The 14810-nt window shown below is 37.5% G+C and overlaps 1 protein-coding gene across 3 annotated transcripts in view; it reads right to left on the bottom strand.

The window, feature by feature from the left end:
* The window catches only part of SLC4A10 (solute carrier family 4 member 10), a gene marked incomplete at its 5' end in the record, with an annotated part of 165923 nt that overhangs the window by 7043 nt on the left and 144070 nt on the right, over positions 1 to 14810 (bottom strand). For all 3 annotated transcript variants that reach the window (XM_082001332.1, XM_082001333.1, XM_082001331.1), the window contains 8 exons: positions 265 to 332; positions 3751 to 3873; positions 4519 to 4692; positions 7045 to 7113; positions 8420 to 8671; positions 11442 to 11603; positions 12110 to 12223; positions 12472 to 12633. In XM_082001332.1, coding sequence (XP_081857458.1) covers positions 265 to 332; positions 3751 to 3873; positions 4519 to 4692; positions 7045 to 7113; positions 8420 to 8671; positions 11442 to 11603; positions 12110 to 12223; positions 12472 to 12633 — 1124 coding nt within the window. The remainder of the gene's footprint in view (positions 1 to 264; positions 333 to 3750; positions 3874 to 4518; positions 4693 to 7044; positions 7114 to 8419; positions 8672 to 11441; positions 11604 to 12109; positions 12224 to 12471; positions 12634 to 14810) is intronic.

The following is a 14810-nucleotide window of genomic DNA, read 5'->3' as shown; positions in this document are numbered from 1 at the left end:
TTATGAACAGCCTGATCCTGCAGTCCTGCCCATGGGAAGCCTTCAGTGTGTCCTTTTTCTAGGGACTGTGAAATCATGTGGAAAGCCTAGAAAATGGCTGAACTTGATAAATGCTGCAGTATAGAGTTCAGTTCACCTATCTGTACTCTACTACCAGAAAAACATCCTCCTGACATTCAGTAAGCAATTAAGAATAAATATTGTGGCATGTTTATTCTATTTGTTTAATTGTAACTCACCTAAAAGAGGAAAGGTATATTTTACCTGTAATGTCCTTCTAGTGGTAACTGAACAGTCCCTTCCTCTTCCATTGCTAACATACTTTGCTCTTCCTAGGAGGAAGCAATTTAGACATGAGACAGGATATGGTGTCATGAGAAGTGCAAGTTACACGCTTTTATCCTTTTTCCCCTTTTCTTTAATATTAAGTATCTATTTGACATTCTGAAAGTAAGATACTTTTCAACTTTTAATTTAAATATTTGACATTTAAAACTCTCTATCTTAAAAGAAGTATCTTCACTTAATGTTATTTTTCAATGCCCAATAGAGGAGACACTTGTAGCAATAAAGAGAAAAATTAGTAACACTGAGCGAGCAACTGTATGGTGAATTTTAAATATCATGCAGAACAGGATATACATTGCAATGTTAACATGCAAAAATTAGGGAAGCCAAATTTAAGTTTGCACACACAGTTTTAATACTGATAAAATTTTATTGCGGTGAAAGGTAGTGAAACAAGACACCAAAAGGAGTTTTCACATGAACAGGGAAAAAACTTCTGAGAGTAACAGGAAGTGATCTAGAAGACATAACTACCAAAAATCTTTTTGTCAAATATTTACAAATTTAGAAAATCTATCTTAGGGTGAGAGGAGAACAAAACAGCACCCCTCAAGCACTGTGTCCTGCCTGCAAGAAGAAAGGAAAATAACGCTCTGTCTTTCAGACATCAGCTCAAGGCTCCATGGGAGGATTCTCAAGGCTTGCACCCCTGTTAGGTCATAAAAACCACAGCCAGGAGGTTTATGTGCCTCCACATGAATGCAACCACCAAATCTGCCCCGAACTGTTGCACCGTGTATGTGCATAACAGACACCCAGAGACCTCCATGTCTTTCTTCCCTTTATTAGATGGCTTTGTAACAGTTTACCCCGGTACCTGTTTGGAAGTGCGAGCTGTCTCTCCCAAAAAGAGCATACCATTTTCTGGCAGATTACCCAAAACCCCACATGCATCATACACATTAGGATTAGCTGGAAGAGGCAGTACAATTTTCCGAAACAGCAGAATTTAAGTCCTCTCCGCACAGAAATCTGTTTCTTCTATGTTTTTCTATTACAACTATTTTAAAAGTCACAACATTTTTTTGTCCAAATGAGAGAAGTCACTTTGTTCATTCCTGTCTTAGAAAGGCTTAATTGATTAACATCAAAGTGGCTTCCAAAAGAGGCCTGTGAGAAGGAGGCATATCATAATATCCACTATAAATGTACAAAGACTTGGAAAAATATGGCCTAAAAATACAAAAAACACTTAAGTGATGAAATTAGGATCCAATCAAGTGAGTTTCAGATCTTGTCAACTGTATTTCTGAATATTCTTGTGGGTAGAATACTTCTATTTTTAAAAGCCGTGTGATAGCAACTCTCCAATTAATTCCTTAGGCTACATGTCAGAAGTTTTATTACTAGTTAATTTTGTCATTTCCAGGCTTCACAGCTTCATAAGTTTTTGACAGTTGAACAGTTTTAATAATAGCTCCAAATATTTAGAAATGCCAAAATATGTAAAAATAACCTCTCAAAATAGACAGTGAATGAAACAAAGTAGCACCAGTAGATTTTCCCAGTTTTGTTTTCTGATGCCATCCTATCAAGCACAGGAAGGAAAGTGACATATAACCAAAACATAAGGATAACAAGGAATTCTTTCCAATAACCAGACCCACAAGAAGAGAGGTACCTTGGGTTACTTTTGGTTATTCTGAATTGTGATGACAACAGATACTGTGATGAAACAACTCTCTGGTCTGCTTCAATTCAAGGGGGAAAACAATGACTCACATATTTTAATTTCAGCCTGGTAGTTTTACAGGCACATACTAAATAGTAAACAATCAGCATGATGTTTATGGCCTAGGTAAAACCTTTTCCCCAAAACGTATTCTATGAAAGTATATTGAGCATGTCAAAGAAATGAAAGTTACAGTTCTCCAGATTACAGATGAGGCAGTGAGTTGTCAAAGGTCACAGAAGAATCCTGAAGGCAGAGAAACCTAGTTTTCATAGTTACATGTTCAAATTATTAGCTCATGTCCTATTTCTGCAAATAGATTTACCAATGGGAATCCCTACACACACCATCTCACTGGTCTCAGATCACATCTTAGGGCATCCCTAAGGATAAATTGCTGATTTATCCTTTCACATTGTCTAGTTTTTGCAGTACCTTTGTACCACGAAAAGGTTATGTCTCACAGGTCCTGGGCTTTGCAGAGGTCTTCAGGGCATCCTAGAGGACATATGCACAACTGTCCTCAGAGCACTCCTGCCTAGAAGTGACCACAGCATGCCAAGATCATGTGGTATCGTCTGCGCCTTCACTTCTCACTGCCACCAGAGCCTCACACCATGTTACTATTGAAAAGTGCCGGCACAGGACACAGGACGCCCATCTAAAATAACCTGACACCAACATATCTACCTACTGCTCCTGCAGTTAAGTGTTTTTCCTTCAAGACTTGTCACTGATTTCTTTGGGCCCAGTACTGATGTCCCCTAACAGCTGACATTGATCAGATGGCTGATATCAGGGACAAAGGACAAAGACCTCTGTCCCTTACACTTTATATTCCCACAGTTTTATATGATATTCAAACAAGCAATTCATGAAGCAGCAGCTAGATTAAAATGCTATCAAAAAGATGCAAAACTGGTAAGAAATCTACAATCAGAAAGATATGTGTTTCTCATACAGGAACATTCTGAGTGGAAATGTGCAAGAATCTGTCCTATATCAAGTTTGTAAGAAGTAATCCAAAATGCATGTTCTTTGAAAAGAGACGAGGAGTCCAGATCTGAAACAGTCAACTGGGTGGCAGCACCACCAGCTGCAAGTAGAAGTCTGAGGGTTTGGTTAACAAGGGTAAGCAGTGTCACTGACCTTTTCACTGGAACGTAGAAGTAAATTGTTTCTGCAGTAGCAGAAGGAAAACGCTGGCCCAGAGTGTAACAGGGATACTGCACAGGGTTATGGCACTGCTGCCTGGGGAGGGCACAGGGTGACGGTGTGTGACCTATGTACGGCTCAGATGTAGCTGGGACATGCCATGCCCCTTAAATTCTGCAGTGCTCTCCTCAGCATCTCCATCAGGGATGAGACCAGTCTCAACGCACCATCAAATTGCCCCAGGCATCTGAGGGCTTTCCTACAGACACAGGTTCATCCCTGCACATCATCTGGAGTGGGTCTCAGGAGCAATCCCAGGAGCACTGCAGATACTGTGTTATATGACAGTGTGGCAGCATAAGAATCTACATCTAAGAGACATCCCCACCTAAGCCTATTCGATTTGTAACCTTAAAAGGACTTATGCAAAACATTAAAATATTACAGCTTGTATACTGTTAACAGGTCTGCCTGTTGCATGGAATATGCCTTATTTACAGAAGTTTCTCTAAAAGTCCGAAGGAGAAATTGATGAAGTGCTACACACCAAAAAAAAACTTGAAACCATGACCTACCTCTTTCTCAGCATCTTCCAGTTTCTTCTTCTTGCTCTCGGGCATCAAATCATCTAACCAACTGAGCTCCCGCTTAGTAAAAAAGAAATCCATGAGTTTTCGGACAAATACCAAAGCTAGGACCTGTAAAGACATTAATTCAAAGAATCAGGAAATTAAGCAAGCAAAACTGACACGCTTGTAGAGGAATACTTTCAAAAGTGACCACAGTTTACAGCTAAAATTTTATCTTTTAATTTGGATAGGTCAACAGCTGGTCAATCTTTATTCAGATGAGGTATGGCTTGAAACATTTAACAATCACTGAGATCAGTAGGTATTGTTTCTTTTCAATTAGTGAAATAATCAGAGAGAAATCACGTAAGCAGCAGAATAGATTTTTCTTTTATTTCCAGCAAGACACAGAACTATCAGTAAGGTTCTTCAGTGCAATGAACAATATTCCTTAATGTTCGTTCTTCCTTAATGATTGAGCACTACGCCTTAAATAAAAACATCAAAAGAATTTTAATATATAATTTTTTAAGATGAGAATTTTCCCTAAAAGAATACACAGCTGGGCTATCCACACATATAAACATGGTGCAACCTACACTCAAACTAGAGGTTATATGTAGAATTTTTCCTTACTTAATACAGTATGAATTGTCCTTGAACATTGTATCAAAGCAATATTGTAATTACCTGTCCACAATTAATTTTTTTCTTCAGTAATAACTATCCACAAGTGAAAAGGGATTTTTAGAGGAAATAAAAACTATTTCATACCATCATAGGAAAGACAATGGCAGCTCTTGAGACCTTTATAATCCACAGAAGCACAAGACAACTCAGCTGAATTATAGTGAAGAGATGGACCTTTCTAAGAGGAACATGCCTCAGATAAATAAAGTCTGGCTGATGCTTTGCAGGCATCCAGAATAACTTTATCCTGTCAAAAAGCTGAAAGAGAAATTTTTAAAAGTTTGCATGAAAATGAGCTGTAGGATCACCTATGCTGACATTCACATACTGCCTAAGAAATCCTGAATATCCTAAGAATCTGGCTTGTTATTCTAAAGGCAAAAACTGTGCAGAAGTTCAGGATAGAAAAAGACTACCTCAGTTACAATCATCAGCCATGAATCTATACTAGTCCAACAGTGGTAAAGGACTCATCTTCTCTCAGGATGAGCCACCACAGTAAGAATGAGAATTGTATTATTTCAGTAAAGTTTAATTATTTGGTTAGTCATACTTCTTAAGTTCCTTTCAATTTTAATACACGTGTCTCCCTAGGTATTTCTGTTGCAGATGTGCTGAGATACTGGATTCCACTGAATTACATTCTTTATAGTCATACTCCAGGAAAACATCCTGCTCATAACTGCATAATATGTTATACATAAAGAAAACAGCTACTTTAAAATAATACTGCTAAGACTTCAATTCAAGAACTCTTAAAGTTAGGCAAAGCCAGACTTCAAAGTAGATGTGAATCAATTATCAATCAAACTGAATGGAAGCTGGATGATCTGTTGGGTATACGCACTATTACACTGCCTTTCTAATACATTCTAAACTTCTGTTTTTCAACAACTGAGCTCTGCTTCACTTAGTACACAAAGAGCTGATCATGGAGGGATCTCTTCAGTCCTTTATGTCCTGTGGATAATTTTTTTTTTTCCAGTTTACTTCAGCAGTCACGTTACCCCAGGCTAGTTTTTTTCCCTATTGCACTGTCTTCACAAAATCAGCAACAAAAAAAAAAAAAGCGCCAGCCAGAAGGCCAACTGCCATGCTGTCAGGAATGTACATAAGAGGTGCTTGTTTTTCAGAGCTATTTGGCTCCATACTGACCGAAGACTTCGTGTCAGCTGCTATGGCACCATGATGATGGTGATGCACCATTTCTCCCTGCATGGATGAGCCATGCTATATTCACAGTCTTTAGGAATTTAAAGTTTCAGGAATTTTTACTGAGCATGTGCAAACTGCATCTTTTAAAGGCTTATAATTTGGCCAGATTTGAGCAGATTTCTTTTTCACAGAAACAGCCGAAAGCACATCCTCCCACAAAAGCCATCTTATCAAATCTCAATTCCTTGTCCCAGCTTGGGGGAGGGAGAATGGGAAGGGGATGCTATCTCTTTTCCAAGTACAGATAGCCAGATTTTAGCATGCCTTAAAAACACTCCTCAATAGTGTCCTTTCTCATATCTGAGAAACAGCTGAACCATATTAAGTTGAAATCACCTAAACCTCAGTAAAAGCCAAACTCAGAATATCAACCCAAATGGTAAAAGCTAGGCAAAGTTATAAAAGAAGAGCCTCTGCATAGAAAACACCACTCAAAAATAACAGATGTTGCCAGCTTTGCCTATAAATAATAGAGCGCTAAAAAAAGGCAAGACATTCTTAACTTGCAATCAAAATTTTAAATATAATGAAAGAAAAAATCAGGCATTTTCTTTGCTCTTTGTATTTGACAACCTTTTGCATAGTATAATTCATGTTTTCATCATGTGATAGTTCGTTCTCAATTGTCTTGTCAGGTGTATCGATATCTCAACTCTCAATAGCAAAGGCACACTTGAAAAGCTGTGTGTTTGCATCAGGTGGTCTAAAAGATTTGACACTATGCCATTTAACGCTGCAGTCATCCAGGAGAAATGGTACATAGGATACCATTACCAACCCTGACCTGAATGCTGGAGTGCCTGGCTTCTGCCAGGGGCTCCTACTTCAGGCCGCTGCAGGAATGCTGCCCTTCCACTAGACTTGCCCTTCATCCCTGAGACCAGAAATTAAGTAGCATGGGACCTGCAACAGTTCCACTTCCCTGCCTGGGGCATTTATTTGCACAGGAAGTATCTTCAAAACCTATGTTAGTTTTAGGGCAAGTCAGCCAAAAGTCTCACATAGGCAAAGTTCGAGATCAAGCGTACTACAAAGGCACTAACTTGGAAACTGAAAAGGCAGCAGGCAAGCAAGTGAATGGGGAAGCAGGGGAGAGGGAAGAGATCCTGATAACTGTTACTCAGTTTTTAGGCTCAGCCAAAATGCCCTCAATAACAAGGGAGAACAGAAAAATAAGCACCTAAAAAACAAAAAAATTGGAGCACATTACCTAAAGGGAATACTCTATTTAGAGAAAATCTATTCTCCTTTTTAAGTGAGTCACTTTCAAGAATTTAAGGTTGGCAACATTCCTTTAAGATTATACACAAAAGATAATGAAATAATATAGTAAAAATAGCTACACATTTTATAGAACACATCATCAGTAAAACACTCTTCATAAATCCATTTTACCTGAATTCCCTTTAGAGATGAAGCACCCATGTAAAGAAATACTCCATAAAGTACTGGCATAGGAATAAACTGCACAACAAGCAGAGAAAGGGAAGAGCATATTAAATACCATCTAACAATTTTAAATGCTTCTACAAAGACATCCTAAACAGTTGAAATTCAAAGTGCCATATGCCTGCATTAATCAGACAAGTTGTAAATTCACAGTCACTCAATTACAAATTAATAATGTTTCTCAAAGTATAAAGCAAAAGAAGAATCTGGCTCCATAGTTTTATTTTCTTCTCACGGCCAGTTATTACAATATACTTTATTCACTATTAAAAAAAATTAAAAGGACTATACGAAAAATGAAAGTGTTTGATACATACTTAACATTCTTTAAAAAGACTGCTCAGGAGAGCATCTGAATAGTAAAGCTATGGAAAAATTTTCCAAGACACACATAAAATACTTCATACTGCTAAAATATATGTTTTGTGCTATATGCATTTAAAAATGGGTAAATTACTTTTATGGAATGCATTTTGTAAGAGACTGTTTTAAATGTTCAGTCTCTCAGTATACAGTGTGTAGGTAAGGGAGCATTTCCATAGAAAAATACCTGTTTTAAATACTAAATACACAAAATGCATGTTCTGTGTCTTTTCGAAGTGAAGGCTTTATGATAAACTTAACAGAATACTACTGGAAGGTAGAAGTTCTAAGGGCTTACTGCCTTCACTATGACAACATGCAAGTCTGAATTCTTGTCTTACTGAAGCCAGTGGCAAAACTCTCACTGCCTGCACAGAGGCCAGATAATTCTTAAAAACAGTAAGTATTATCTATAGAGATGGTATTATATATGCATGTAAGTAGACACCCAGTTTCAGGATACTGAAAGCTCAAGGTGAGCTGTCTTGAGTATGCAAACTGCATGAGAATTTTCATGTTCATTTTCAAGAAAAGAACCATAGAACTTCCCTTGCAACTGTGAAAATATTTTTAAATTATCCAGAAATCACAAAATGTTTTTGAATTTTGTACATAAATTTACCCAATGGTATAACTTAGCAAGACTGTTTCATGATAATTTGCCATGGGCCCAAAGTATAGACAAAGGGTGAATCTTCACATACTACAGGACAATGGCAGAATTCCCTTTGATTTCAGTTAGGCCAGATTTGCATTACAAGGTTTTTATTTTTAAAATGTTAGATGTCCCTAGCCATTTTATTATGCAAAATTAGAATTCCATTCAGGTTATCATTGTGTAACATTATGGTAATAGTAATGTGCCTGGAAACGGCAATTGTTAAATAACACAGTAACAACAGTGAAATGTTCAGTGCAGTGCAGTATTCTTTAGCTTTTCCTTATTTCCCCAAATTACCTTAAGAATACTTGTCAAAAAGACAGATGAGCCCATAAGGATAAAAATCATGAGCCCTGTGACTCTTTGCTCCCGAATTCCAAGAAATTTTGGCTGCTCCCCTGGAGCGGAGCACTCCGATTCCAGTTTTAAGCTATTCACGTGGGAAATAGAGAGGACAGTGGCTGCAACAAACCACGGCAATCCCATAATAGAGCACACTCCAAGCATGACGGCCACCATGAGTAGGTCAAGATGGTATCCACATCCTTTCTGTTAAAAAAGTAGTGACAGCAAGAAGATATAAAATGCCATCTGAATTAAGGAGAACACTCCTGGCAGGCATTCCTAATGAACAGTCAGAGATAATTAAAAAATTTGCAACTTGTAGGAAAAAATAGCTTTCTAATGTGCCATCCAGGTTGGGTCAGTAGTGACCCAACTGGTTATCTAAGGGGAATTCCTACTAGTTCACAAGAAATGCTTGATACTTATTAGGCTCATTCCAATTGTAAGTTAAGTGAACATATCATAAATCCACTTTACAATGGGCACCAAATACCTTTCCTGCTTATAAAAGAGATACTAGTAAGACAATGAAAAATACATACATCTTCTGTTTTAACTAAATCTCTTCTGTCAGTAACAGTAAACAGAACATCCAGCTGCACTGACAACTCTTCCGTTGCACTAATCTTAGTAGACCCTCCATCCATCCTTACACAGGAGGCAGGAAAATACGTATTTTGATTCTTTCCTACATAAGAATTCTTAAGTTAAAATTTGCAAAGTCAGTTTAGGTTATAAAGGGCCATAAAACCACATCAATCCTTTTAAAGTTTTTATAGATGGTAAACACTGACAGTAACAAGTTTTCACTAACGTACCTTCATCTTACCTAAGAACGGACAGCTAGAAATTAAGGTAAGCTATAACTAAGCTACACATTAAACTATAAAATAATACTCATAATCAGATATTGTTTTACTGGTTTCCCTATTCAATACTTAAAAGTAGTATCACATACATTCATATGAGAAGTCAGTACAAAACCTTTGGTTTTGGATCATCTCTGCAGTCGTTAAATACTCCATAAATTTACCAACAGGAGGATGTTGCTTTGCTTTTGTAGTAGTGGATAAAACTGGTCAAATCCTAGATACATTTTAAAACCTGCAAATACAACCTGCACTTGAAAATGACCAATGATCTGCATCAAGCGTGGTTGTATAGGTATCTGTTACCATAGCTGAGAGGGATATTTCTTTTCAATTTTAGTAATTATCCAAGACCAACACGCAGCTGCAAGCAGGAGCTCAAGCTATTTTCCTTTAGAAAGTCAGGTAGTTCGTTATCTCCACAAAATTTTACAATATGGCAACAAATCCAATGTCATGGTCTGATGAAACAGTCATGTTCATGCAAACAATGGGAATATGTTGAACCATAATTTTGCCTGTAAACCCATGCAAATGCCTTTTGACATAAAAAAAGTAACTAAACTAAACTTGGAAGGGTTTGCTACAGAGACTGCCAAAAGCTGAAATGTGCACTATTCAGAATTTGCTATGGGAAGTATAAAAAAAGAGGGGGAAACGAGTTGGAAGCAAACAAATCGTTTCTTTCTGAAGACAACTTTTACTTCTAAAATGGGAAGCGTCTGGGTTTATGAAAATGTAAGCCACATACTGAAATGAAAATGCCATCTTATTTGCTTACATATTTAAAAAGGGGAATTCATGTAAAGTAAAGAAAACGAGAAGAATCAACTCTAGCAACCTTCCCTCACGCCCCAGAAGTGCTTAAGTCTTATCTCAAAGACACATCTTGACAAACTCAGAGATGTGTCAAACACGGATATTAGTTACACACACACAATGCACTCAAAGAAAGAGTTTAATTCTAAATCCTAACAGAGACACCTTTTTTTACCTTCTGACACATTTATGAGGAATGTATCTGCTAATGCATACAGAATCCGAGAGCATTTCCTCACATTCATACATGATCTGAGGAACCTGACATATGGGAAGAAAAGGAAGCATAGCAACAGGTGATGCTACACCAGACCCCAGCAAAACTAAAACGCAGCAAGACAAGGGGGCAGCCAGGAGGACCATCTGACTCCCAGATGCCAGTGCTGAAAAAACACATTCCAAAGCTTGGCAGCAAATTCCTGCATCTGTCAAGTTAACCACATGCAATGCTATGGATTGACATGAAGAGCCAGGCTGACAAAGAGGGCAAAAAAAGAACATATCAAATGTCACAATCATCCAAGAAGAGGCAGTGCAAAGTGAAGGTTGCAAATGCATTTGCTAAAGCAACTTGGGATTGGATTGCTGCTTATTAAAAGTATGTCAAAAAAAGCCGAAGCTCACTGCATATACATGTACAGAAACCTGCTGCTAGATTTTGCCCAACAGTTTTTCAGAGGGGTGATGTCCCTTTTTCTCTCTCCATCTGTAGGCAACTAAAGTGTTGGAGAACAGAGCAGGAAGTTGTCCTATGTTGTTTTAAGAACCCATTGTGCCTCTAAAGCTCAGTTTTATTCTTCCTCCTTCTTTACGATAGGACGGGCATTAAAAAAAATATGGATGGGTAGAACCACAGAGAAAGATGAAGAGAGAAAAAAAAATCTTGTATTACAAAATAACCCATGAATAGTTCTTCAAAATCCAATCCAGCAAAACAACACTGTCGATATTTGAAGAGGCAATTAATATTATGGTACTTAAAGAAATTACTAACTTCCAGATTTTCTTCTTTAGGTGAATGGGTATCATACTTCTAATAGAGCATAGAGGATAGCACTTTCTTGACTAAGAATCTCTGCTCCAAATCACATTCATAAAGACTTCTGTAAGGCAGCAAATCACTGACAGGGGGCACAGGTACTACACAGACCAAGAGAGGAAAAGCCTAACAATTTAAATAGGTGCTATGTAACACAGTATAAATTAGCACATTCAAGTCGATGAAGGTACGTTACATAATCTGAAGCAGAAGACGACAGTGAAAATATAACTATTTGACTGAATACCTTTAGTTTGTGTTCTTTTCTATTGATAATGACAGCTGTGATCTGCTGGTCCATAAAGATAAGGATAGTGCAAAGCAGGGCTGGAATTACAGCAGCTATAACTGTCCACCAAGGATTAGGTCCCAAAGGAGTAATAAACCAGCCACGATCATCTCTGGTGGGCTACAAAAAGACAAGTCATGCATGACCAGTCAGAACTCTAAGGATTATTGACATTTCAACTTCACAAGAATACATACAAAAACACCACTAGGATAAGATTTCCTTTAAAATGAATCTATGTAAGAGCACAGAAAAATCCTAAACTTCCTATGAAACCAAAAAGAGAAGTTACATATAATAAAATCATCTGGGACATTACAGACTTGGTTGTATTTGGTACAGTGAGCCCGGCATTTGGAAGGAGACCCAGAACACTACAGCAGTCTAGGATTTGTGTAATTTGAGACAGTTTGGTCCTTACACAGAAGACATTAGGAAGCATAAAGGGTCCTGATGGGAGCGGCTCACTTACAGGGACATTAATCAGAGAGGTTACACAGTACTTGGTGAACATGAAAAATTCAGAATAGTATCACTACTCCCTGATGATAAAAAATCATAATAAACCCACTACAGCACACTACTTTGTCACAATAAGAAGGCAGTGCAATTTATCAACAAATTACCTTAAAAGCATTTGGAACCTGAAGTTTTGGTGATGGAATCCCAATGGCATAGTCAATTAAAACCATGGACAAAATAGTGAGAAATACAGCAAAATCGCTGACCACAGATCGTACCTACAATTATTGAGAGAAATGACAATTTTAACTAAAACATTCATGTGTGATTTTAGGACTTACTTTTCTTCACTGTTTTAAGTCATTTTGTGCCTACAGCTAAAACCATGCTTATTCCGATACAATTTTCTAACAGAGAAAAGATGCAGTGTCTACTTCACCAGCAGTTAATTGAATTTGCAATGCAGATGGAATTCATGCTTACACATGACTAATGACAAATTTTGAATTAAAAAAATGGCACACACCTTTGTTGGGAAGTATCGGCTAGTTTTGAACTGCTTCAGTGTGGACGACAGTGTTACTGTAGAAAAGAATAATATAACAGACCAGAAGAGGACATCTGGAACATAAGGGCCATGATGACCACAGGCTCGTCCAACAAACTCTCCATGAAACTTTTTACATTCCTATCAGGGAGAGCAAAGTAGTATTGTTCTGAAAAATATCCATGCTTACACTGATTATTTTTTTTCCAATTACTTTCCCAAACTGCAAGCAGATTGCATTACTAGAGATAATAAAATCATGTTTAGATAGTTATTCTTTTAAAAATTAAAACTCCTAATGTTTGTATCTAGTCTGCATGGAGAACTCTCAAACCCTCAAAGAATCTCTTTTTTACCCAGTATTAAATTGGTGAAGTCACATAAATAAAGTCATTAATATAAAACCAGATTTATTTCAAACTGAACAAGTACACTTATTTATTTTCTGTTTACAAACACAGATTTGCACTTCCTATGTCCTTCCAAAAGAGGAAAGCAAAGTTCAAAAGCTACCAAGAGAAAGATTGCTCCTGGTGCATTCTCAAGAACCGATTTTTTTGTTTTAACTTCATAGGCTGAGCAATCCAAGAGAAAGCTGTATGTACAATATTAGCCTAAAAGGAGACCAACACATTTAATACCACATGGGGGCAGCACATTCCACAGATTATCTTTTTCTTAAAAAAAACAGTATGATCAAATGCAGCAAAACCCCAAACTTGTAACATTAACTCTATTCAATATAATATATGATCAAATATGCAGATACAGTAGAAAACATATCTAGTAATTCTCCAATACCATCCTTAGTTGCTTAAAATCATTCTTGTTCCAGGGTAGCAAGGAGAGAAAGAGAGTACCTCTCAAAATGTAAGCCACAAGCTCTGGACTTGCAATCCATTCCTCTCCTTCCCAAATCCCTCCACACATATGAAGTAAAAAGAAATGCAGTGCCCAGAAACAGAGATTCCAGGCAGCAATATCCTGCCAGATCAGGATCTTTTACTATCAAATAAATTGGGCTGTTGGCTCATCAGACTCATGTCACAATACTGTGGCTTGACATGTTATGAGAAAATTTGGCTGGGAACAAAGGCTGGCTTGAAAAAAACCACAGTTGCTATTTGATGACTGTGAGACAAAGGGGGGCAAACTTTATATACTGGTATATAAGTAAACCTGGGATTAATATAATGCACTTCTGACTGATAAAATAAAGGTTTTTAGATGAGGAAAAAAATTCTCAGGAAATCCAGAAGAAGTTCTCAAGATTCTGGGACATCAAATAGGAAAAATTGTCTTGGCCTGAGATAGACCTTTATGTTGGCACACCACAGGGATGAGTTTCATCATACAACTACTGAAAAGGATTTTGCCCCCATGAGATTAAACACTTTGTTCACACTCATTTTGTCCTAGATGGCAAGAAAAATTGTTGGTACAACTGTTGTTTTTAAGACAGATTACCAATCTAGATCTTCCAAAAACTTGAAACTTTTAAATCTGACACAAGAAACAACAGGAAGAAGTGAGCAGTAAAAAAGACAGTGGGGTGAGACTGACTACATATTTAGAGACAGCTAGGTCTAACCTTTTACTGCAGTTCTCTAGAGCAGGAGAAGTGAAGACTCCTGATGATGCTTGCAAGCAATAAATATGTGGAAGTATGAAAAACCTCAGTTATTTATTTTACAACTATAGGAACTCATGGGAAAAGTTGGTCGGTTACACGGCTACCCGTGTAAACTCAAGTTTTGGTAATAAGCTTTTACAGAAGTTTTAAAGGGTTTTATATAATGCAGCCAGTCTTTTACATTTATAGTTAAAACAAAATCTGTTATTTTAAATCTCCTCAGCTGCAAATGTACTCTGAAAAACACTGTCAAGAGATCTGAGAAAGTGAGAGGAGTCGTCTGCCCCTGCACAGATGCTCTTAGAGTGTGCTGCAATTTTGAGAATATTCATTCTGGATTGCTGGAATCCCTCAGGCCAGCATTTCTCAACTTTATCTCTGCTGTTGCCACACCAAGAGAGTAGAGGAGTAGTCCCTGCTATCAAGACAGACCAGTCATGGAAGGTAGATCTTGCTTTAACTCATGACAGGAAGACACAAGTTCTTCTGCATTCCTGCCTTTGAAAGAAGAAACAGTATCTGCTGGAGATGGTCCACTGGATTGTCTTTTAAGTGTTTCATTTGGTTATGCCTATGATGGGGTTAATTCAGTTATATTTTTGAAAGAATCCTTCAGTTTGGTGTCTTTTGCACTCAATTCTTTGATGAAGTGGGTAATGAAATTGTCCATTTGTAAGAAAAAGTA

The sequence above is a fragment of the Phaethon aethereus genome, assembly GCF_964289735.1.
Source record: "Phaethon aethereus genome assembly, chromosome: 6".
Lineage (NCBI taxonomy): Eukaryota > Metazoa > Chordata > Aves > Phaethontiformes > Phaethontidae > Phaethon > Phaethon aethereus.
This window is presented reverse-complemented; position numbering and strand designations above follow the sequence as displayed.